Source organism: Pantherophis guttatus, chromosome 13, assembly GCF_059756535.1.
Source record: "Pantherophis guttatus breed Tessera chromosome 13, ASM5975653v1, whole genome shotgun sequence".
NCBI classification, from domain to species: Eukaryota; Metazoa; Chordata; class Lepidosauria; order Squamata; family Colubridae; genus Pantherophis; species Pantherophis guttatus.
This window is the reverse complement of record NC_142075.1, coordinates 20,384,197-20,408,841: the sequence shown is the minus strand read 5'-3', so window position 1 is coordinate 20,408,841 and position 24,645 is coordinate 20,384,197. Positions and strand designations below refer to the sequence as shown.

At 42.2% G+C, this 24,645-nt stretch overlaps 2 protein-coding genes across 21 annotated transcripts in view; both read right to left on the bottom strand.

The window, feature by feature from the left end:
- The window catches only part of CSNK1G1 (casein kinase 1 gamma 1), a 34,034-nt gene extending 16,634 nt beyond the window's left edge, over window positions 1-17,400 (bottom strand). For 6 of the 20 annotated variants that reach the window (XM_034432618.3, XM_034432617.3, XM_034432619.3 and 3 more), the window contains exons 1-11: window positions 17,329-17,400; window positions 10,677-11,070; window positions 9,840-9,880; window positions 8,898-8,967; window positions 8,097-8,248; window positions 7,169-7,403; window positions 6,276-6,361; window positions 5,613-5,697; window positions 3,670-3,818; window positions 2,755-2,856; window positions 1,617-1,724 (exon numbers count right to left, since the gene is read on the bottom strand). In XM_034432618.3, coding sequence (XP_034288509.1) covers window positions 1,617-1,724; window positions 2,755-2,856; window positions 3,670-3,818; window positions 5,613-5,697; window positions 6,276-6,361; window positions 7,169-7,403; window positions 8,097-8,248; window positions 8,898-8,967; window positions 9,840-9,880; window positions 10,677-10,854 — 1,206 coding nt within the window. In that variant the 5' untranslated portion in view covers window positions 10,855-11,070; window positions 17,329-17,400. Of the gene's footprint in view, window positions 1-1,616; window positions 1,725-2,754; window positions 2,857-3,669; window positions 3,819-5,612; window positions 5,698-6,275; window positions 6,362-7,168; window positions 7,404-8,096; window positions 8,249-8,897; window positions 8,968-9,839; window positions 9,881-10,676; window positions 11,071-11,363; window positions 11,514-16,715 lie in introns of those variants that run through there. The other 14 variants (XM_087878251.1, XM_087878252.1, XM_034432615.3 and 11 more) reach the window with 5 other exon arrangements.
- A 1,810-nt stretch (window positions 17,401-19,210) lies between these two features.
- On the bottom strand, window positions 19,211-24,192 carry PCLAF (PCNA clamp associated factor). Its single transcript, XM_034432622.3, has 4 exons — window positions 23,991-24,192; window positions 22,694-22,771; window positions 21,209-21,374; window positions 19,211-19,976 (listed from the first exon to the last, which is right to left on the bottom strand). The coding sequence occupies exons 1-4, from the start codon at window positions 24,040-24,042 to the stop codon at window positions 19,922-19,924; spliced, it is 351 nt and encodes a 116-aa protein (XP_034288513.1). The 5' UTR covers window positions 24,043-24,192; the 3' UTR covers window positions 19,211-19,921.
- Between the last annotated feature and the right edge of the window lie 453 nt (window positions 24,193-24,645).

Here is a 24,645-nt window from a genome sequence, read left to right as displayed (position 1 = left end):
TGAGCCTGCAATACGGCATTCTAAGCACTGGGTGGGTGGGAGGGAGGGAGGGAGGGAGGGAGGGAGGGAGGGAGGGAGGGAAGGAAGGAAGGAAGGAAGGAAGGAAGGAAGGAAGGAAGGAAGGAAGGAAGGAAGGAAGGAAGGAAGGAAGGAAGGAAGGAAGGAGGGAGGGAAGGAAGATAGCAATAGCACTTAGACTTATATACCGCTTCACAGTGCTTTACAGGCTTCTCTAAGCAATTTACAGAGTCAGCATATTGCCCCCAAAATTTGGGTCTTCATTTTAGCCACCTTGGAAGGATGGAAGGCTGAGTCAACCTTGAGCCTGGTGAGATTTGAACTGCCAAATTGCAGGCAGCCGGCAGTCAGCAGAAGTAGCCTGCAGTAACAACTGCACCATCGTGGCTCACAACATACAATCCCTCAAGGGGCAATGGAGCTAATTTGAATGCTGGCTACGGTGCAAGTCATTTGAAACCTGAATCATCGGTTATATACAGGTAGTCCTTGATTTGCAACCGCAATCGAGCTCAAAATGTCTGCTGCTAAGCAAGACAGTTGTTAAGTGAGTTTTGCTTCATTTTACAACCTTTTGGGCCACAGTTGTTAATCACTGCAGCTGTTAAATTAGTATCACGGTTGTGAAGTGAATTTGGCTTCTCCGCTGACTTTGCTTGTCAGAAGGTCGCAAAAGGGAGTCATATGACCCTGGGGCACTGCAAGGACTGCCTGTACTATATGATGTAAGACCTGGCCTTCCTTGCATGAGGAGGAGGAGGAGGAGAAGGAAGAGGAAGTGGAAGAGGAGAAAGAAGAAGAAGAGGAGGAGGAGGAGGTGGAAGAAGAAGAAGAAGAAGAAGAAGAAGAAGAAGAAGAAGAAGAAGGAGGAGGAGGAGGAGGAGGAGGAGGAGGAGGAGGAGGAGGAGGAAGAGGAGGAGGAGGAGGAGGAGGAGGAGGAGGAGGAAGAAGAAGAAGAAGAAGAAGAAGAAGAAGAAGAAGAAGAAGAAGAAGAAGAAGAAGAAGAAGAAGAAGAAGAAGAAGAAGAAGAAGAGGAGGAGGAGGAGGAGGAGGAGGAGGAGGAGGAGGAGGAGGAGGAGGAGGAGGAGGAGGAGGAGGAGGAGGAGGAGGAGGAGGAGGAGGAGGAGGAGGAGGAGGAGGAGGAGGAGAAGGAGAAGGAGGAGGAGGAGGAGGAGGAGGAGGAAAAGGGTATACAGAATGTGAATTTGGACAAAAATCCAAATTTTTAGATTTGTGGCCTAGGTTCTGCCTAAAACTCCTTCCCCAATTTGAGCCACCTCCAGATGTGGATTAATTCCAAGATTCCTCCACCAGATTGGTCTTCCTTGAAGTTCACACCTGCGGAAGAGGTCCAGCTTGGGGGAAGGCTCTCCTAACGAATCAGCATGGCGATACAGCAACATCGCCCTTCGTTCTAAGTCTTTGGGCATTCACAAACCTCCGATATCATGCCCGCCCGCCCACCCTCATCATTCTAGCAGAAGCCAAACGGTGCAGGTAAAAGGTGGAGGGGACTCTGCGCATGCCCAAGGGGCGATAGCCAAACAGTTGTGCAGGAGAGGGTGGGGGGGAACAAAAAAAAAAAAAAAAAGCAATACCTGGACAGATCCCCCATGCCGTTCGGTAGCCAAGTGAGAGGTCAGAAACAAAGCATTGGCCTGCCGGACTGCCGGAATTTCCCACTCTCCTCTGCGTTCGGACACAGGCTGCCCAGGCATCAGCATGCAGGAAAGCAAAGAGACCAGAGGGAAGGCAAAAAGGTGAACTAGAACCGAGCAAGCATGTGAAAAAGCTCAAGAGGGACAGGGAAGCCAAGCATTTCGGCCAAGCGCTCTGCCAGCGAAAATGGAGCTCGGGAGGGCCGCTCGCAGCCGAGGTGGGCTACTTTCAAGGCAGATACATTTCTGAAAAGTTCCCTGGATGTTTAAGAACTTTTCAAGAACCTTAGAAGCTCTTGCCATTGTTGAAGGCTCTGAAGAATTAGGTAAGGAAATATCTCAGAAACGATGATCCAAGGCAGGGGTCTTCAAACTTGGCAGCTTTAAGACTTGTGGACTTCAACTCCCAGAATTCTGGGAGTTGAAGTCCACAAGTCTTAAAGCTGCCAAGTTTGAAGACCTCTGATCCAAGGTGTCACAGGTTATCTAGCCTCTTTTTAAACGTCTGCAGATTTGAGGGATGTTTTATAAATACACTGGTATTTAGAAAGAGCTTAGCCTGTTTATGATGTCAGAGCTTCTGTCAACTGACTGTCAGCTATTTCTAAACGCTGTTGCTGGCAGAGTTCGAATATTTATTGACTTTTATTTCTCTTGCTATCTTTGATGCTTTATTGCATATCAATTAACAACAAACAAATAAACAGTGGGGCTGCAATGAATGAATGAGCCCTGCATTTCAGCCTGCAGAGGGAAAGGCCCATCGTTCTCACAAGAATGCACCGAACTACACTTTAAAACCAAACGAAAGCTAGCAATTCTGCAGATCTCCGTTCTCAGATTGTCATTTTTCTCAGCTTCAGAGACCAGAGTATTTTTGTATTCTTGTTTTAAAGAACATGTCCGCCCACCTTAAAAGTCGCCATGGCAGGACTGTTAAGAGAAAGCTTGCTAGACAAGAAATGAAGAGCGGTAATTAATAAGGCCGTTGACACCCCTGGCTTTTCTAGGTGCCCCATTCTAGGAATTAAGTACAGGCTGCAGATTTTAAAGCATGAAGGCATTAAGGTGAACCAACCTGATTTCGGTAAGGCTGTACTGAGGATCGATCCCGGTGCATATGGGGATCTCTGATTACGGATGGTCCCGATTCTACATGCATGGGTCCCACCGGAGTGGGCTGGAAAATAAAACACAGACACGAGTGAATCCCATTCACTGAAAACAAAACCATGTTAACACTTCTCCCGTTCTTTTCTTTTGAAAAGGAAAATATAGTGTGAACACCTAGGTTTTGCAGGAAAGTTCACGACAAAATACAGGTAGTCCTCGGACTTACGACCACAACTGAGCCCAAAATTCCAGTTGCTCAGTAAGACATTTTCTTAAGTGAAATTTGCCCCATTTTATGACCTTCCTTGCCACCATTGTTAAAGGAGTCAACTGCAGTTGATAAGTTAGTCACACGGTTGTTAAGGGAATCGGACTTCCCCGTTGACGTTGCTTTAAAAATAGCCAGAGACACACATCCACACGACCGTCCAGTCTGACAGACTGAGTCAAAAGCTGGAAGCCCCTAGCAACAAGGGCGGGACTTAACAACTTTGACAGACTCAGTCTATCAATCTGAACAGACGAGTACATCCCAGGCCTGGCTGCTGTCTCCACCCACAATGGAGAAGGTCGCAAAAGGGGATCGTGTGACTCTGGGACGCTGCGACCGTCATAAATGCGAGCCAGTTGCTAAGCGCCTGGATTTTGATCACGTGACCATGGGGAGTGCTACAACAGTTGTTAAGTGTGGAAAAACGATCACAAGTCCCTTTTTTTCAGTGCCATTGTAACTTTGAATGGTCAAGTAAAATAAATTATTGTTAAGTCGAGGGCTACCTGTCCCGGGCAGTGACCTTACTTTCCAAATAACGTGTCACAACTGGCTTTTAAAGAGCGACCTCTGGAAAAATACAGCAGATCCCACAGGATGGGCACTTACAATTGGTCTGCCGACCCAGTCGTAGGCATAATCAAAGGCGAATCCTCTCTTTTCAAATAACTCGGTGAAGATGGTTCGTAGGTAATCGTAATCGGGCCTCTCAAAGAAGTCTAATCGTCTGACGTAACGAAGGTAGGCGGCCATCTCCTCTGTTAAAGGGAATTAGGAAGAAGCAACATCAGACAATCTGTTCAGAAAGAAGTAGAAGCAGAATACATTTCAGCGTTACCTACTGGTCAGATTAAAACCCCCTAAATTATCAGTTTACAGAGGCAGACGAGATCGAGAAATCTGTTGCATGGATGGGCCACCAAGCCACGGATTTCTAAAGGGCCTCCTTAAGTACGTCACTGAAATATTTGCAGACTTAGGGGCAAAAACAATTAGTAGGCACCAGCTTTGGAACAATTAGGTGTTTCTATTAGTGTTCTTGTTCTCTGAACTGTTAAAGGCACCAGAGGGTATAAATATAAAATACGTAGCTATGGTCACTTCAAAAACTCAAGCTGAAGCAGAAATTTAGACTTAATGGATCCTAATGCAGGTGTATCTTCAAACACACAGGGATGATTAAAAAAAAAAGGAGATGCAGTCTGCTTGCTTTAAATAGTCTGGGCGCTGCTGGGATGCAAATTATAAAGCTTTGTATATTGTGAATTTCTTAACGCTGATGGGTTGTGGAACTCAGACTGAAAGTCCAAGTCATAAAAAGGCCAGGTGATTCAGAGCAGAGATAGGCAAGGCTCTGCCAGGGATTACATCACTTCGAAAAGAAATAAAAGAACTTCATGTTCTAAAGAAATTTCAGAGAGAAAACCTCCCTCGTTTAATCAATACTTGCTAAACACGTTCAGATCCTTTCTTTCTTCCCCATGATTAGAGGAAGAGAGCATCAAGCACCACAGTCCAAAAGTTTCCAATTTTAGAAAAGCAGTTTCACATGCAGTTTCAAATTCGGTGATGGAGAAACTGTCTTCCGTTAGATACAGAACTGAACTTGGAAGACAGACTGGAGGCATGACAACTGTTTTTCAGGGTCCATCCTGGCTGTTGGCACCAGGGTTGACAGAACCAGAAGCTACCAAAATATCAAAGAGAAGCATCAAGAATGCCTTTTACCCAGGGGTGAAATGCTCTGGTTCAGATGAACCAGTAGTTTAAAAAAGCTACCGGTTCCTCTGAACTGGTATTTCTGACGATCAGCTGTGCTGCGCGGTTTAGCTTTGCTAGAAAGCAGGAAATCCTGCTTTCTAGCAAAGCTACATCATGCAGCACAGCTGATCCCCCCACCCTCACTGTTCTACTTACCATCCCAAGCCTCCTTTTGGTGCGTATTGTGCATGCACGCGCACACAGCACACATGCACGGCCAGCAAACCAGTAGCAAACCGGTTCAGATTTCACCACTGCTTTTTACCTGTTTGCTCCAATGAGAGTATTTCACCTGGAATTTGCTGTTATTTCAATCCAAGTGTATCATCTAGACTTGGGGTGTCCAACTGTGGAAACTTTTAAGTCTTGTAGACTTCAACTCCCAGAATTCCCCAGCCAGTGTTATCAAATATGCTGCTTTTAGTCTAGACAGCACAAAGGATTCACTGCAGCCTGCCAGACGACTGAAACACCTATGTTTGTGGCTGTAAGCCAACTGCAAAAATGTTTTATCCAATGGGAAGCAGGTTGCAAAATGTGACAACTTGTCACAAACCTGATAAAACCAAATATCAGGAATCTGCTGATATTTCAGCTTTTAAAGTGTAATTGAAATTTGTGGCCAACTCTACATATAATGTATTAAACTATGGTTTCCAGGTGTCTGCATATATATTTTTTATACTAGCATATTTCTCTGCACTAGCTACATTCTAAAAATCACCGTCTTAATCGTTCTTATTTCCAGGAGTAATTTACAGAAATGATAAGCCACCAGAACTAAAACTTACCTGGGAAGTTCTCACAGAGAACATCAATTGGAGTATTTCTCTTTGTGTCCCCAATCTTCTGGTATCGCTCTTTCAGTGTATCAGCCTGTGAAATGCAGAGGATTCTAATTTTAAAAACTATTAGTGGGTCGTAATATGTAGGATGCTATCCTGGAGAGAAGGACAGGTGAAATAACCGGAGGAACAATATTTGTGTGAGTTATAGAAGTTTGGCAAGCATTTAACTAAGTCCTTGCATGTCATCTGATACATCTTTATCTGCATCATAACTCAGCAAGTTTTGTTTTTAACACCAGCCCTGAAAAAAAGAGCAATTTAAATTTTCCCACCTGCAAAATGAAACCAAATGGATCCACTTTCTGTACACTAGCTTCCCTTTTAACTTGCTGGGAAAATTACGATCATTCGATCATTTTAATAGGGTGTTGTGGGTTGGTTTGTTTTTAAAAAAAATTTATGGGATTTTTGTAAGCTGCCCAGAGTTTTCTGGAGTGGCCAACCGTAACCAATCAAGTATATCAAATTAGGTGGGGCAAAACCTGGATATGGACAGTGAGGTGTCCTTCTGAAAGGATGAAAATAAAAATAAGTTGTCAGAAGAGGCAGGTAATTAACACAGAAGCTTTCTGCCAAAACCCAACTGATGCACATTTCAGCATCTACCTTAAGGCCTTGCCATGGTAAACTGCCTCGAAGAAAATACATGAACATGTGTCCAAGAGCCTCCAAGTCATCTCGCCGACTCTGTTCTAAAACACGTAAGAGAACAGAACACTGCTCTAACATCTTAATTAACATGACGTTAGTAATTACATTCCTAGTAATTAACTCCAGTATGAAAAAGACGACATCCGTAAGTATGCAGACACATAAGCAACATATCTACAAGGAGCCGGAGAAATTATTGATTTAGTAAAAGTTCGTTCTACATGTAAAACAACAGAATTGAATTATTATTCATATTCTCCAAGATGGCCATTCTCACGTTCAAATGGAAAACACACGTCTATGTTAAAACTAAACTGGAGTCTGGGATTCTCCAGACGTTTTGCACTATCGCAATTTCTGACCTTTGTTCAGGTGTTGTTGGTTTCTTTTTTGAGGGGGGGTAATGTGTAAACCTGGTTTATTCCTTTCTTAATAAAAACAGGATTAAAGGCTTGATGTACTCTTGTTTTGAATTCCTAATGTGTGGAAAAGCACAAAATTTCAGTTCATGTGTCACAGTGAAGAAGCTACTGTGGTTTGTTTTGCTTGCAGGAGGAGAAAAGGAGGAGAAATTGAATAACAGCTGTAGTAATTCTCACTTCCTAGTAGACAATTTTGGAAATGCTGGCTCACTTGGTCAATCCCAGCTGATAAACAGCTATGAATGGACATGCACTGGTAACGTAAACTTCTTTGAATTCATATTTATTGCAGGCATGCCGAAGTCATATTGCTATCTAATTCTAAAGAGAGTCACAATATGAAAATTAACAGCTCCCAAACATGTTTTCGTGATATAAACAGCACAGAAAAGTATCAGTTAATGCAGCATATTATACTGAACAAACCTTTGCCCAGGTGTGTATTAATTGACATATATCTTGCTGTTCCAGTAAGGCTCTTGTGTTCTCTGTAAGGTATATGTTTTTGTGTTTCAGGATCAATGTACTCCTTGGCCAATCCAAAGTCTATTATGTGGATGACGTGTTCTTTCTTATTTCCTTGCCGGCCAATAAGAAAATTCTCCGGCTTGACATCTCGATAAATGAGATTCTTTGAGTGCACAAATTCCATTCGAGTAATCTATAAAAAGACAAAGAAGTAAGTTATTCTACATCTCTGAATTAAAAATCCTTTGCTAACTGTTCAGAACTGGTACTTTGAACTAAAGTTCGCATGTACAGGATCACTAGGTATGAAAATATCTACTAGCTTTATATATCAAGATGCTTTTTTGCCGTAGTAAAAATGCATTCCTTTAGTTAGCTAAAGGAAATGGAAAATATAAGCTAACTAGATCATAATCAGTTTAAGAAGCTACCTTCTAAAGAATGCATAGAAATTATTCTGGGTTGAGCATTCTGTTCATTAAAGATATTAAATTATTGTCCTACAATGTTATACCAAATGAACCAAGAAAAGGCCACAACATGCCTCAAAACTATCTAACAGTCCTTAGTAAATAGTTTGAAAGCCACTGTTTGTAATGCTGATTTGATTTCTGTTTGTAATGCTCATTTGATGCAGCCTATTATTTTAGCCATAAAATCACCTGTAATCAAACTAGCAGCTTGGCTTAACTAGTGCTCTTTTAAGTGCCTAAGCTTCATTTTGGAAACTCTTTGCTGAATCCGTGCTAATTAAATAAAACCAAAATAAGCTTATAAAGAAAATTTTGCCTAACTGTCAAAAAAAGGCAGTACTGTCATTGGAAATATTTGAGGTTGGAAGAAGGCAGGATGTTTACAAAAAACGTAAAACGGTTCTTCTACTCACCAGCTGAATTGCTATCATTAAGACCGTCTTCAGAGTGAATGTTCTGTCACAGAGGTCAAACAAGTCTTCCAAACTTGGACCAAGGAGCTCCAGTACCATGGCATTGTATTTTCCACATGGACCATAATAATATACCTGTGGGAAGCCTTCAACTGAAACAAACGCAAAAAGGAAAAAAAAATTAACTGCACTATATCAAGAGGACGTCACAAACAAACAAACAAACCTCAAAAACCACCAGCTTTGACTTGGGCCTCCCAAATAAAAGTGCTAGAAAAATATATCCTAAATTTCTTCATCGCCACATTTCATTTGGTCTTTCCTTTTCAAAAGGAAACACCAAATTTCGAATTAGACCGATGCCAGCGCAGCCATTTGTGACAACATTTATACTACTGGCAGAATTCAGTTCATTGAATTTGATGATGGCTTACAGAGCTAAGTACATGGCCTCTAAGATAATTTATTTTATTTTATTTTTCTCAGTTTAGGATAAATTGAATCAAATCACCAGCTACTTTTTCCAAGGTACCACCAGGTTTCAAATCAGTTTACGAATGCAACATGGAGAAATATTACTTTAAAAAAAAACAGTGAAGATTTTTGGGGATACAGAAAATTTTACTTTGGCTCTAGCCTTGCATCTGATGAGTTATATGCACTACACTTATCACTGCTAAAAACTGCACCCTCTGATTTCTAGGATATTTGTAGCATTCAAATATATGGTTGGCTAAGTACTACTTTCACTACATCCCTTTGCCACAATTTATTTTAACTCCTAGGAGAAAGATTTCTTACCTGAGCAGCCGAGGTGTTTATAAAATCTATACTCTAAGTGCAGTTGTGGAGCACGAGATTTTAATGGTTCCTATAAAACACAAAATAATGAAACAAAAATTAACTGATTGTTTAATGGTGGATTGATTCACTAAATGACAATATAGGAGCAGGAATACATTAAATCGGTTTTGCAAATTAGCTTTCCAGTTTGAATATACACACACACGGCCATTCAAAGCAAGGCCTTTCTATTGTAAATTTTTATTTTATGCCACTCAGAATCACATTTGTGAGACGGATGGCTGTATAAATATAATAAATGTAAAAGTAGTGCAGGTATGTGGAAAAAACACATTGTTTTAAAAGGAGATGAACTGCCACATCTTTAATGTTCAATGAAATATATCAGTGTTTCTCAACTTTGGCAACTTGAAGCTGGGTGGACTTCAACTCCCAAAATGCTGGGTGGAATTCTGGGAGTTGAAGTCCACCCAGTTTCAAGTTACCAAAGTTGATAAGCACTGAAATATATGATCATTTCCTAAATGTAAAAAGATAAAGGTAAAGGTTCCCCTCGCACATATGTGCTAGTTGTTCCCAACTCTAGGGGGCGGTGCTCATCTCCGTTTCTAAGCCGAAGAGCCAGCGCTGTACGAAGACGTCTCCGTGGTCATGTGGCCGGCATGACTAAATGCCAAAGGCACACAGAATGCTGTTACCTTCTCACCAAAGGAAATCCTGCTTTCTAGAGAATCTAAATCACACAGCACAGCTAATCGTCGAAAATACAGGTTCGCCCGAACTGGTAGCTTTTATTACTAGCGGTTCACCTGAACCGGTGCAAACCAGTAGCATTTCACCCCTGGCTGGATGCAATCAGGACAAATGTGGCTTGAAAAATTATCTTGTTGGGGTAACCTTTAGCATGCAGAAATTTTTTAAAACCACAAAACTACTCACCAGCTTGATTGCTACATATTCATTTGTGTAAAGATTTTTGCCTGCAAGAGAAAGAGAAATTTGTTTCAAGTAGCAAGCAGGACATGCAAATTATTATTTTTAGTTGTTAAGTTTCTCTAAAATTAAAAAAGATTCAATATCTTGTTTATTTATGATCAACTTTTGTTTGCAACTCACATTATCCCCAATAATCCATCTTCTGAGAGTAATTATTCAATCTTTAAAGTTTATTCTATATACTTTGGAAAGTAAATGCAGAAATACAGGAAATAATTATTCCTCAAAATACTTTACATTACAAGCAGAGCTGTAACATCCAAGTAACAAAGATCCCAGTTAATTTCAAGAATACTAAACCAAAGTTCATTAAAAATGAACAAACAGGAAGCCAGAAACCTGTGTTACATGATGTATATGATGCCTGTATGCATTATAACAACAGGTAAAAAGGAAATGTTGCCAATTGCAACCACTATACGCAGTGTTTTATATGTACAGGTAGTCCTCGACTTACAACCCTTCATTTAGTGACCGTTCGTAGTTACAACAGCACTGAAAAAAGTGACTTATGTTTTTCGCACTTATGGCCTTCTGACAAGCAAAGTCAATGGGGAAGGCAGATTCACTTAACAACGGTGTTACCAACCTAACCCTTGCAGTGATTCACTTAATAACCGTAGCAAGAAAGATCGTAAAATGGAGCAAACTTCACTTAACAAATGTCTCACTTAGCAACAAAAGTGTGGGGATCAATTGTGGTCCTAAGTCGAGGACTACCCGCAGTAGGCAATTCTGGCTAGCCAGGATTGAAAGCTGCTGAACCTGCCAGGCTCTTACCTAGCCTGAGCTCCCCAAAATTGCCACAGCCGATCTTCTTGCCAACCCTAAAATTGGGCCCAACCATGAGAACTCCAGCCGCCGAAGTGGAACTTGATGCTCGAGAACTGTGTGTGCTTCTTCCTGGATTTGCTTTCCCTGTTCGCCTTTCATCTTTCTCCCTAGTAATATGGTCCATGATCTTGCAATAAAAAATATCTGGTAGTTAAGTAGGATTTGGTCTTTGCACTTATTCTTGAAGAGAGAAATATAGATCCAGAAGAATCATTGGGTCAAACTATAAAATACTTTTGGAGATCTTTTGGCATCATATCCAGGCTGTTCAGGCACTGTCACGGAGGGTCCGGGGATGGCTTCACCGTCCTCAGCGAGGTAGAGGAAAACCTTACACTACCTGCAGAGGGAGGAAGGGCAAAAAGGGCAAAATCACAATCCGATTGGTGAAGGAAGGAAGGTGAAACAAAACAGGGATGTACAACAAAAAAGCCCCTTCTTGGGTATCGAGAAAAAAAGAATGACTCAAGAGTTGTTGGATGCAAAAAAAAATATCAGGAAGATTAGGGCAAAAAGCTATTATTTGTGGTGGCCTGCATTTGCTAGACAGTCCAAAACAAACTATTGTCAAAGTTACTGATCCCTGATGCTACAGGTTTATGATTTACTTGTAACCTAATTCTATGATCCTACCTGGCCTGGAAAGGAAAGGCATAAAAGCATTTTGCTGTTCAACCCCCCAAAAAAATGTTTGTTCCAGCTACATGTTTGTGGTGAAACCAATCTGGCTGGCTGACACTGAGTCACTATAACTCCCCCTAGAATGCAAGAGCCTCATGGAACTTAGGGGACTATGATAACACAATGAGCTTTATGGGAGTTCAGGAAAAATAGTCAGGACCATTAAGAAGGCAAGGCGCCTTTGTCCTGAATAATCCAAAAAACGTCTCTTCTTTTGTCCTTTAAAATAGTAAGTAATAATGAATAAGTCTGTAAATCATCCAGCAAAATAAAAAGCCTAACATCTCCATTTTCTTGTAGTATAGAAAAATGTGAAGTAAAAAATATCCCAGAAATTACACATCTGAGCTGCATATATAGTTAACTCTTTACAACGGCTAATATATATATTTTTTATTCTGAAAGGATCCCCCCCACCACTCCTATTCAAGCCAGCAGCATGAAAAGGCAGGGAAAATTGAGCTTTCAACCAAGTCTGAACATAAGGAATTTGCCTTGAAAGCAAAATAAAAGTTTGATCTTTTGGTGTCAAGTGTGAATGAAAACAAAATAGAATAAAAGAAGTTAAATATTCTGATGTATTAAACACATCAAATTTGGGTCCTAAGCAGAAACTTGTGGTGGGTTTTTTTTTTTTTTTTTTAAGGGACAAAATCTGAGATCCGTTCTATATTACAGTAATTTTGGACACTTCTGGATTGTTTAGGGGAGACAATATTTTGAGTATCATAAATCACATATGTCTGGGTGATATGTCACCCACATAGCTTTAACATTTTCATTAGATTTTGACTGATATGCCAATGTAAATGCTGCTTACCCTGTTTTGCATGATTTTAAAATTTCAAATGTGTGCTGGATACATATTAATGTAATTTTTTTTAAAAAAAATCAGTTGAGTATCCCATGATATAGAATTGTATAATGCAACTGCCACAAAGCGAACAGAAGGAGTGCCAGAAATACATACAAATAATTAATGCTACTACACTAAGCAAGGAATAGAAAACTGCTGATGGGTTATATTTTGGAATTACTTATATAAACATCAAATTAAAGGGGAAAAAATAGAGTTTATAACCTGACTTTCGAGTTTCATCCCGAAATCAGAGCCAGCTGACTGTATTAAGATGCAGCCATTTCGAATGAATCATTAGGTAAATACACCGTGATCTAAATGCAACCACCGACTCATCAATACATATCAATTATATACATTTTCAATTAATCTGAATAGATTTACCACCAATTTTGAAGAACAGTCAACAACTGGAGGTGGTTGCCATGGAAGTGGCACATAGTTGTGCCCACGCAACAGGACTGAGAAGCTGAAAACAAGTAGCTACAGGAGAAACTGATAGTGCAAAAAGACTGAAAGGGGAATTAAACACCACTGGAATTTTTACTCTGCCCTAAGTAAACCCTAAATAACAGGGAATAATAATCAACATTGCTCCTCTTTTTTTGGTTTTATATATATAGCAGTCTGCTTTTCAAAACAAAGGAAAATGCTGTCAAAACAAGTCAGAGTTCCAAAATTCCCTTTCAATCCTTGTTCGGTTTGACACGAACAATTCAATTAAATTACAATATCTTGTTCACATCGCTGCAACTAACATTCCTTGGGAACCCAATAGAACCCTATTAAAACTCTCAATTATCAAAAGTCTGTACTTTAACAAGAACACACACTAGACAGTTAATATTTTGGTATAAAATGGATCACTTCTGGTTGGCAAATCAAATGGGAATGATAATTTTACATAACACGGAAGAATAAAGTTTCAGATAGCAATAGAATTTACCGGTATTTATCACCATAACACCAATGGTTACATGAGCTATCGTAATGAAATCTGATATAGATACACGGGCATTCATAATGTGATTTGGATCAGTTTGTCAACCTTGGCAACTTGAAGATGCATGGATTGGAGGATTCTGGGAGCTGAAGTCCACACATCTTCAAGATGCCAGGGTTGAGAAACTCTAGTTTGGATAAATCCCTTCAAGTCTCATATCAGAGACCACTAAGCAATCCAAAAGTCTATTTCCCAACTTAATGACTGAAAGGATATGACTGCACAACGCTGTAATCCATAGCCGTGGTGAATTACTATAAAGAAGTGAAGAAGCTTCTTGGATGAGAGGTGAAACATTTTCAAGAAAAAACCAAGGAAGCTCACTAGACTTTTGAACAGCACCTTTGGGACAACCGTGACCTGAATGATTTGAGAATCTTCATAGACATTTATTATAAAGAAGCATTTTAAAAGTCCATTGCATCACCATTCCATCGCATGCCTCCCAAATCAAAGGCAGTCTATGTCCATGTAACACTGAACATCAGACTGCCAAAATAATTATGTTGCAGTTTTTTTTTCTGCCAAACAGGAAGAAGTGGTATTCCATACGTGAAAGGAATGTTAAGAGGAAAGATGAGCCCATCTTCTAGAAGAGAGATGATATGACTGTATTAAGAGTACCATGAAATTAAAACAGAACAATTATACCAAAGTAAAACTATACATTTCAGTGTCAAAGTATTTATATCAGTTGCTACTGAAAGCAAGCTTGAAGCTGCTTCCCCTAACAAATGTGTTTTAGTTTTAAGTTTTAGTTACAGTTTTAGTTTAGTTTTAATTTAGTTTTAGTTACAGTTCCTCTGAAACACTTACAGATATTTCCTATCTATACAAGAATTCGAGCTTCTGGCCAAAAGTATAATCTAGAATTTCCTTTATAAAATTACTACTTATACTATGTTCCACTTTCAAAAACCGCTTTTATTCTTTCACATAACAATACTTCTCTGATTTAGGAAATTAATTAAGGAAGACCATCATTTTAATTCAACTATATTTAACATTCCTTTCATTTTAGCCTGTACCTCTCATCTCCATCTTTTTAAATGTGCCTATTTCAACATCCTCAAAGCATTTAATTTGTTGACGCAAGGTCTTCAGATTGGTATTTAACAAACATACATTAATTCCCCAAAAGTCAAAAAGGAATTTCGTCAAGAGTTACGTCCAACAGAGAGAAGTACTGCAAAAAGATTATCCTTCAGCTACAGACCATAATAAACCACTGCACTTTAAGCACTGAGTCATCTAGGTTGAAAGAAAAACAAGGCAATCAAGAAGGCGCAAAGAGGAAGCCCGAAAGAAGAAAAAAAAGAAAGGAAAGGAAAGAAAACATGTTCCTTTGGTGCATTTGCTTCCTTACATCCTTACAAACTGTTACAGCTTGGCTTGACCCAGAGGGAGCCCATGTTAAAAGGTATCCCATCCAGGTTGCAATTCAAAACTCAGGGGAAAACAGCTTCCTACACCAAGGTGGAGAGTTCAGCGGGTTTAAAGAAAAGACAGAAACTTTCTTTTCCAACAGAAGAGGAAATTTACACTTCAGGGTTGAACTGTGCAGTTCTTGTCTCAAAGGTGCTTTTTTCAAAAGGCAACTGGATTGTTTTTTTTTCCTTGAGGAAGATGTTTCACATCTCATCCAAGCAGCTTCATCGGAAGAACAGAGGAAGCTTCTTGGATGAGAAGCGAAATGTCTTCAGAGAAAAACAGTTGCCTTTTTAAAAAAAAAAAAACCCCACCTTTGAGACAAACCAGGACCTGGATGACTTGAGAATCTCCATAGACACGTGGAGTCCTTGCTGCTCGCGCTCTCTCTCTCGCTTGGTGATTTTTCTTGCGGATGTTTCATTACCCCACTAGGTAGCATCTTCAGGGCTAACGAGGAAGCGGAATTTGCAAAATGAGGGGACGAACAACGAAATATCTTCAAGAAAACAACCAAACTCAGGGGGCACCAAGGACCCACAGCCCACCCCACCATATAAATATACATACATACATACATAAGGTAAAGGTTCCCCTCGCACATATGTACTAGTCGCTCCCGACTTTAGGGGGCAGTGCTCATCTCCGTTTCAAAGCCGAAGAGCCAGAGCTGTCCGAAGACATCTCCGTGGTCATGTGGCCAGCATGACTCAACACCAAAGGCGCACGGAACACTGTTACCTTCCCATCAAAGGTGGTCCCTATTTTTCTACTTGCATTTTTTACGTGCTTTCGAACTGCTAGGTTGGCAGAAGCTGGGACAAATCACGGGAGTTCACCCACTATGCGGTACTAGGGATTCGAACCGCTGAACTGCCGACCTTTCGATCGACCAGCTCAGCGTCTTAGCCACTGAACCACCGCATCCCTCGCTACTCAGTGTAGATAAAGTTAAATTCCATGGCTAGCAGGCTCTAAGTTGGGTGGACTTCCACATCCAGAATTCTGGGAGTCGAAGTCCACTTGCCTTAAAGTTGCCAAATTTGAGAAAAAAACAAACAAAATCCCCTTGTCCGATGTTTTTGGAGGCATGTTATATTTAAAAATAATGGATTCCTTTACTTTGGTCCTCATGGTTCCCTCAGACCTTTGGCCATTCCAAACCACCTTTCTAAACTTTTTAGCCACTGAGCCACCGCATCCCATCCATCCATCCATCCATCCATCCATCCATCCATCCATCCATACACATACATACATACATATACATATAGATACATATGCATACATAGATACATATACACACATAATATACACATACAGATACATGCATACAGATACATATATACATACATATACATACACATACATCCATAGACATACATCCATAGACGTACATCCATAGATACATATACATACATACAGATACATATACAGACATAATATACACAGATACATATACATGCATACAGATACATATATACATACATATACATACACATACATCCATAGACATACATCCATAGACGTACATCCATAGATACATATACATACATACAGATACATATACAGACATAATATACACAGATACATATACATGCATACAGATACATATATACATACATATACATACACATACATCCATAGACATACATCCATAGACATACATCCATAGACGTACATCCATAGATACATATACATACATACAGATACATATACAGACATAATATACACAGATACATATACATGCATACAGATACATATATACATACATATACATACACATACATCCATAGACGTACATCCATAGATACATACATACATAGATACATATACAGACATACATATACACAAATACATATACATGCATACATACATACATACATATATATAGAGAGAGGGAGGGAGATGGATGGTATGTATGCATGTTGTATGTATGTATATATGTTTATATGTGTGTGTGTATGTATGTATACAACCCCCCCCCCCAACCAACCAACCCACGGAAAGGCACCTGACAGGCCCGGGCGGCCGTTTCCCAGGCGGAGGCGGAGGAGGCGGAGGCGGCGGGAGGAAAGGCGGCTCTGCTTCCAGGGATTCCGCCTCCCCGGGCGAAGCCTCCGCGGGGCTCTCTCTCCACGTGGCCCTTCCGACGTGCAGCGCCGGGGCCGCGAGAACGGCGCCTCCCTCCCTTTGTCTCCTGCCCAGATCGCAGCCGAGGCAGAGCCCGCCACAACGGAAAGGCTGCCTGCCTGCCTGCCGGGCGGCTCCGAAGACCCGGCCTGGGGGGGGGGGTGGGGGGGGGTTGGCTCCGGAGAAGCGACCCCCGACCCAAGAGGGAGGCGGGGGAGGGGAAAGGCGGGGGAGCCCTGGAGCTGCCCGGGCGCCCTTTAAATGCCCCACATGGCCGGAGGGCTCCGCCCCTGAGGCGGGGGGAGGGGGAGGGGGAGTGGAGAAGCGCCCCCCTCCTCAGCTCCGGGCCTTCGGGGCGCCCCCTCAGCAGCGCCGGGCGAGGAGCGACCCCCTTCCCGCCCTCTCTCGCGAGCGTTCCCCGTCGGCTACGGTTAACGGCGGACGCCCCCGCCCAGAAAACCAGCCCGAGGCGGACCGCACTTCGGCCTTCTTACCGTCCCCGAGGAAAAGCCGCTTCTCCCGGCTGGGAGGGGGCGCGAACCCGGGGCCACTGCCCCCTCCTTTCGCTGAGCGCTCTAAGGGGAGAGGGAGGGGGGGAGCGGGCCACCCCGGAAGCGCTTCCCGCGGACACGCCCTACGACGGCCGGCGCCCTATCGGAGAGACGCCAGCCGGCCCGAGGCGCGCGTCACAAAAGTGTTTCCGGGGCCCGAACGCCTTAGCAACCGCGTCCGGTTGCTAAGCGGAATAGGGCGGGGCTTCGGATGACGGGCCGGCGCAGGCGCAGTTAGGCGGGAGGGTTTCCTTCAGCCAGAGGGAGACGGGGAGGGGTGGGGGAAGAGATAGAGACACGCAGATTGTGGGGTCACGTGTGACTTGTTTATATGCTGACCCTGGAAAGGGATCCCTGGATTGAGCAGGGATGGGAGACCACTGGGAAATCCCAGGAAGTGGGGGAATATCCAGAAAGTGACCAAGACAATGGGCTGAGCCTGGCTAGGTGGCTCAGGGGCTAAGAAGCTGAGCTTGTCGATCAGAAAGATCAGCAGTTTGGCGGTTCGAATCCCTAGTATGGGTCTCCGGCGTGAGCAGGGGGTTGGACTAGATGACCTCCAAGGTCCCTTCCAACTCAGTTCCTGTTACAAAGCATTTCTAGATTCTGCTCCCCAAAATAAAGGGTACTAGGCGAGGGAGAGGCAGCCCTGCACCCCGCACGAGTGTTGTCATCGTGCAGATTATCCATATTCCACACTGGCTTCTGCTGTTTGCACAAGGTTGGCGTTTGTGCATCAAAAGTGTCCTGTGAGGCTGTCGTACTTCAGTATTTTTCAACCTGGGCGATTTTAAAGAGGAGTCGACCTCAATTCCAAGAATTATGCAGCCAGCAGGGCAAGATGATGGCCACAATGGTCCAACTGAAGAGACAAACTTTTTTTAAAAAATGTGAATCCCACTTTTATAAAAAAAAGAAAAAGAAACATGGCTGTCTTGACTTTTTGGACATACCCCACGGACATATGTGGTATTTAGGAGGGTCTTAATTAAAACATTGCTCAGCTTCAGCCTAAAGATTTCATAAGCAGAAGTTTTGCTGAATTTGTAATAATCTCATCCTACATTAAAGAAACTTATAGTACCTTACAAAGGAGCAGAAGACATTTATTCTGACTTCAAACCCAACGGCCTTTAGATTAACAGAGTTGGAAGGGACCTTGTAGGTCTAGTCCAACACCCACCTCACCCCACAGGAGACCCTACACCATTTCTGATAGATGGCAGCCCAGTCTCTTCTTGAAAGCTTCCAGTGATGAAGTTCTCACAACTTCTGAAGGCAACTTCTGTTCCATTGATTGATTGTTCTCCCTGTCAGAAAATTCCTCCTTATTTCCTGGTTGAATCTCTCCTTGTTCAGTTTCCATCCATTTTTCCTTGTCTGGCCTTCAGGTGCCTTGGAAAATAGCTTGACCCCCTTCTTCTCTGTGGCAGCCCCTCAAATATTGGAAGACTGCTATCATGTCTCCCCTGGTCCTTCTCTTCACTAGACTAGCCATGCCCAGTTCCTGCAACCGTTCTTCATATGTTTTAGCCTCCAGTCCCCTAATCCTTTTTGTTGCTCTTCTCTGCACTCTTTCTCGAGTCTCCACATCTTTTTTATAACGTGACCAAATATAATGGGAATTCTGGAAACTCTAATCTCAAAGCAGTTGAATATTGGGCCGGAATATGCTGCAGATGAACCTCTTTATCTTTCCCACTGCCCCAAAGTTCGATACAAGGAAAGTATGAATACTCATCATCTTTAAAATCATTTAAGAACCACTCACGGTCTGCACATAGACAAATCAGTTACCCAGATTAAAAAACAAGGGCAACTGTGCTGAATTCTGTAAAAACGCTCCTTTGTATCTTTATTAGGCCAATTTCACAATTACAAATAATGTAGTAATTGGTTAATCAGAAAGGATTTTAACCCCACCCCCAATGCTGCAAAAGAGAGATGGAAGCAAACTGGGAAATCTTTAGAAGCATTAATGTTATTTCTAATAACAGCAATTCTGTGCTTCGCGTTGCCTTTGTACCACATTTTGGCCTATTCAAGCTATTGTACAGGGCCATATAGAAAGTCTACCATTCTGCCACTGTAATGAGATACATTTCTTGGGCCTTGTTTTTTTAAAATCCAAAAGAATTATTCTTTCAGCTTTTTCTAGTTTATAGGGAGGACAAAAACTAGGTATCCAGCATAGCAACGAGTAGATTTTTTTACAGAAGCATAAGAATGTTATTTAACACTGATATGGCACAGAACTTTAATAAGTGCTTAAAAAAGCAAAACGAATTTAATACAAAGCATGTAGTTAGTAGTTAAGAATCATTAAAACAGTTTAGTATTAAGAGCATTGTATCAATGACCTGCCTTTTTTTTTTTTTTTAGTCTGCCAACTTTTAAGTTATTTTAGTCAACAGAATAGCATGCCAGATGCTTATAAAGACTCAAATTCAAACGGAATATATGCAATATATATACAGCCTATACACAATGCTCTGGGAGCACAAGATCTGCTTGCAGATCTAGGATTAGCTCACATTTAATCGTCTTCACATTCATCCTGTTCTGCAGGACAAGGAGGCAATGGACGTGCTCTGTCAACGGGAAAAAAAAATACAAGTCAGCAATCATTCATATTTCTAAAATTCCAGTAAACTATATTTTCAATAGTTGGGCCATTAGAAGAGACTAAAAATATTGTAAAGGCATGCGGCCTTCATCGTGAACTGGAATCTGTTTTCCAGTTAGAATAGCAGCCTTCTAACCTTCCTTGTCACACAGTCGCTTCCTTCTTTCTGTGTTGCCATGAATAAAGATTTCAGAACATGGTTTATTTTGACACAGGTCGAAAATTCTATTACCTAGGTCAGTGTTTCTCAAACCGCTGCAACTTTTAAGCTGCATGGACTTCAACTCCCAGAATTCCCCAGCCAACTCTTATGGGAGTTGCAGTCCATAACAACTTAAAAGTTGCCAAGGTTGAGAAACAATGAAATAGGTCTGTGATGGCGAACCTATGGCACGCGTGGCCACAGTGGCACACGGAGCCATGTCGCCTGGCATGTGTGGCATCGCCCATTCCTCTTCCGGGTTTCTGGCGCGCATGAACGTGTGACAACCAGCTGGCCTTCGTGCTTGCGTCAGTGCCGGAAACCGGAAGAGCTGGCCTTCCATTGTCCAGCGTGAGCATGTGCGCCGGCCAGCTGATTGGCACGTGCGCATGCGTGGCAGTAACCTGAAAACTTGCCAGCCGGCACACATGCATACACCGGAAACCAGAAGTACATTTTCCGGCATGCGCTCGCCAGCTGATCAACGCATGTGCACGCATGGCAGTAACCTGAAGAAACCGCAAGTACATTCTCTAGTGCGCACATGCCCCTGGGCAACTCCTATTTCTGGTCTCAGTCCAGACGAGTGTGCGTGCGCGAAGTACTCCCTTTTCGGCACTTGGTGCCCCACGCGCGCACGCTCCCTTTCGCCATCACTGAATTAGGTAATGCTGGAAACACTATTTTAAAGAGCAATTTGCAAAAAGCAATGAAACGAAGCTTCACCATGTGAAATAAGTTTCCCCAAAACTTTTTCCCCTAAATACCTAGTAAAAATCCATTTCAGACATGGATTCTCCAAAACTCATGCTGGACTGAGTGAACGAGGCTAGGGAATTGTCATTTTCACTGAGCAGTAACGAAGGGGTGTTTAGATCATATCAAGTGAGGTAGAAGTTTGAAAACATGCTTCACCAATTCTTCTATACAACATTAAGCCTCGAATACTGTGGCAGGTGTTTTGCCCCACTAGGAATGCAGATAGCCATCCTTACCTCTTTCTGCGTTTTCCTATTTCGCTGCACCCAGGCTCCTCCTCCAAGTTGTGGTTCTCTTTTTCCCGACGATTTGGAGTTTGCCCGAAGAATTCTCCGATGCCTTTTTGCCAGGAAGGAGTTGGCCTCACACATACCGGATTGCCTCCTGCGTACTTACTCTCCGCTGTAGAAAGCAAACCAGAATTTATCAGTGCCCAGCTAAGAAAGGGGAAAAAAAGCAACACATCCAACTTACAGGTAGGCCTCGATTTATGATCATTTTGTTCGACGACAGTTCGACGTTACAATGGCCTTGGGAAAAAGGTGATTTGCCACAACCTGGCCTCAAAGTTGGCATGTCCCCCGGTGTGTCATGCGATCACAATCCGGGCACTTGGCAACCTGCTCTCATTTACAACAGTTGGAGCAATTTGCAATCGCATCATGGCAATTGGCAACCTTCCCAACCAACTTCTACAGGAAAAGTTAAATGGGAAAGCCAGATTCACTTAACAATCACGTGACTTGCTTAACCATGGTGATCATAGTTATAAGGTCAGGTCTGGTCACATATTAACTCTCTTCATGACCATATCGTTTAGCCGACTTACATTCCAGTTTCGATTGTGGCTGTAAATCGAGGACTACCTGTAGTAGCTACAAAAGCTTCCAGTCCACGTATGGATTAATTTCTGAATGCACAAGCTATCTCAAGTTAGTTAAAACAAGCCATCTTTGCTAAAATGTGATGCAAGAGTGCCAGAATGCACCAGATTATCTATCTCACAGAATTGAATGTGGGGCTGCTGCCTATTCCTAAAACATTTTAGGAATTCAGCCCGCGGTATTAAAAGTACAAAATATTTTAGGGGCGGCTCAAGAAGAAACAGCAGAATGACAGAAAAGCCCAGTAACCATATTAAACTTGGCAACAGCCCTGTGGATATTGCAGCTCTAGATTAAAACAGCCACAGCAGAGTATCTTCAATTTAAAGAAAGCTGAAGGAAAGCATACAAAAGCACCATGAAGGAGATAAGCTTCAGTCTGATTGCAGTAGTCCTCGACTTACAATAGTTCATTTAGCGACCGTTCAAAGTTACAACAGCCCTGAAAAATGTGATTTATGACCATTTTTTCAAAGGTACCTTTGCAGCATCCCCGTGATTAAAATTCAAATGCTTGCTAACTGGTTCCTATTTATGGCCATTGCTGTGTCCCAAGGTCTCTTCTGACGAGGAAAATCAATAAGGAAGTCAGATTCATTTAATAACCAGCTTACTAATTTATCAACCGCCGTGGCAAGAAATGTTGTAACATAAGGCAAAATTCACGTAACCAATGTCTCATTGAAAAGCAGAAATGTGGGGCTCATTTGTGGTTGCAAGTCGAGGGCTATTTGTACATGCAGAGCAATTCTAAATTGAAAAGCATCAGCAGCCTTCAAACTCTGCCCAAAGCAGCCTTAAAGCCAGTGAAATATGAAGTCCATCTTACACACTCACCTTTCCTTGTTGTAGGAGACGAACTAACATTCGCCTGGCCAGAGCCCAGCGCCTTCCGAGGAGCCCTAGCAGCTACCACTGGCAAAAGGAAAGAATGAGAGATTATTTACATTTAAAAATGCCATTAAATCCAGTTATCTAGGTCGCAGACCAATTGCTTCTTTTTACAATCCACAAAGAGTAGGACAATTTAAAAGCATGCAGGGGTTAAAATGGGAACAAGGGTGAATACATCCTACTCCAAGCTGCTTCCAGTATAAGCTAATGGAAGCTGACTGGATGTAGTTCCCAGCGCTGTGTGAATGCAGTCCAAAACAAACCTTTTATATTTTGTCTTCTTGAATTAAAAGTCAGCACCTCATTTCCTTGGAGGTTAGAGAACGCAAAAAACTGCTTTTTGTGTATTTCATCTCAGCAGCCATGCAAAGTAGGGCTACTTGAATGAGAGCATTCCTACATTTCAAAGGGCTTGCACTGGGAATTGCAATACACACCCTGCGGTCAAGCAACATGGTCAGCTAAACATCTAAGGGCCTGGGCACCCTATGCTAACCTCGGCTGCCTTTTTCACGGCTTTCTGTGTCTTAAATCCAGCTTAATGGCCTAAACCTAGTTAAAATCCATCCCGCTTAGAAGGAAGATGGAGGAATGCAAGGCAGCTGCTTCAAATATGACAATTCACACACTGTTCTTTTAACCAGGAGGCTACAAGGCAACTAGTCAGACCACGGATTAGTCTCTTTGCTTTGCTTTGCTTTCCCCCACCCCACCCACATCTGGTGTGAACCTAACCTTTTTCAAGCAGTTAATTGTTGGGAGACCTTATGCAAGCGGGCTGATTCTGCATCCTGGTTAGTTCTGTATTCCAGTTAGTTTTATATCCCACTTAATTGTGCATCCTGGTTAGTTCTATATCTTAATTGTGCATCCCAGTTAGTTCTATATCTCACGTAATTCTGCATCCCGGTTAGTTCTATATCCTACGCAATTCTGCATCCTGGTTAGCTCTATATCTCACTTAATTCTGCATTCCAGTTAGTTCTATTTCTCACTTAATTCTGCATCCCGGTTAATTCTATATCCCACGTAATTCTGCATCCCAGTTAGTTCTATATCTCACTTAATTCTGCATTCCGGTTAGTTCTATATCCCACTTAATTCTGCATTCCGATTAGTTCTATATCTCATGTAATTCTGCATCCTGCTTAGATCTATATCCTACTTAATTCTGCATCCTGGTTAGTTTTCTATCCCACTTAATTCTGCATCCTGGTTAAGCCTGTGCAAATGCTTTTACCTTTCCGATAGGCACCGGCGGTGCCTCCGCAGTTCGCCTTGGTCCGCACCATGCCCGTCCTTTGCCTCTGCAAAAACAGAATAAAACGAAAGCCGGGAAGGAAAGCAGGAGAAAAGGCAAAAGGTGCAACTTTCTTGCAAGCGGCCGAGCTGCTGCTTCCTACTGCCGCAAATATTCGGGCTTCCCGCGCGCGCGCCGCGCTCTCATTGGCCGAGGCGGAGACGGCGAGCGGCCAATCAGGAGCCAGCCCGCGACTTTCACCCGCGCTTTGAAACTCCGGCCGGGGAACTCTGGTTCTCTTCGCCGCCCGGAATCGGAATCCCATAACGTGCAATATATATTATTTATTGAAGATTTTACACAAAGCAAATCTAAAGGAGAGGTGGGGGGAAAGGAAGAAAAAAGAAGTGGAAGAAAAGTTCTTATATCCCACTTAATTCTGCATCCTGGTTAGTTCTCTATCAATATATATTATTTATTGAAGATTTTACATAAAGTAACAAAGCAAATCTAAAGGAGAGGTGGGGGGAAAGGAAGAAAAAAGAAGTGGAAGAAAAGAACAATGCACCATGCCTCCCTAAGGAGTTGTAAAGAATGGAATCCAAGGGGTGGGGTGTGAAAAATATAAGTGTGTAACTTATAAGTTTATAATATA

What these genes read in the sequence shown, in the direction of transcription:
- PCLAF (XM_034432622.3), bottom strand. Translation starts at nt 24,042, where the DNA reads ATGGTGCGGACCAAGGCGAACTGCGGAGGCACCGCCGGTGCCTATCGG. An exon ending in GTCTCCTACAACAAGGAAAG is followed by an intron (nt 21,375 to 22,693) that starts GTGAGTGTGTAA and finishes TGCTTTCTACAG; the next exon opens with CGGAGAGTAAGTACGCAGGA. An exon ending in ATAGGAAAACGCAGAAAGAG is followed by an intron (nt 19,977 to 21,208) that starts GTAAGGATGGCT and finishes TCCCGTTGACAG; the next exon opens with AGCACGTCCATTGCCTCCTT.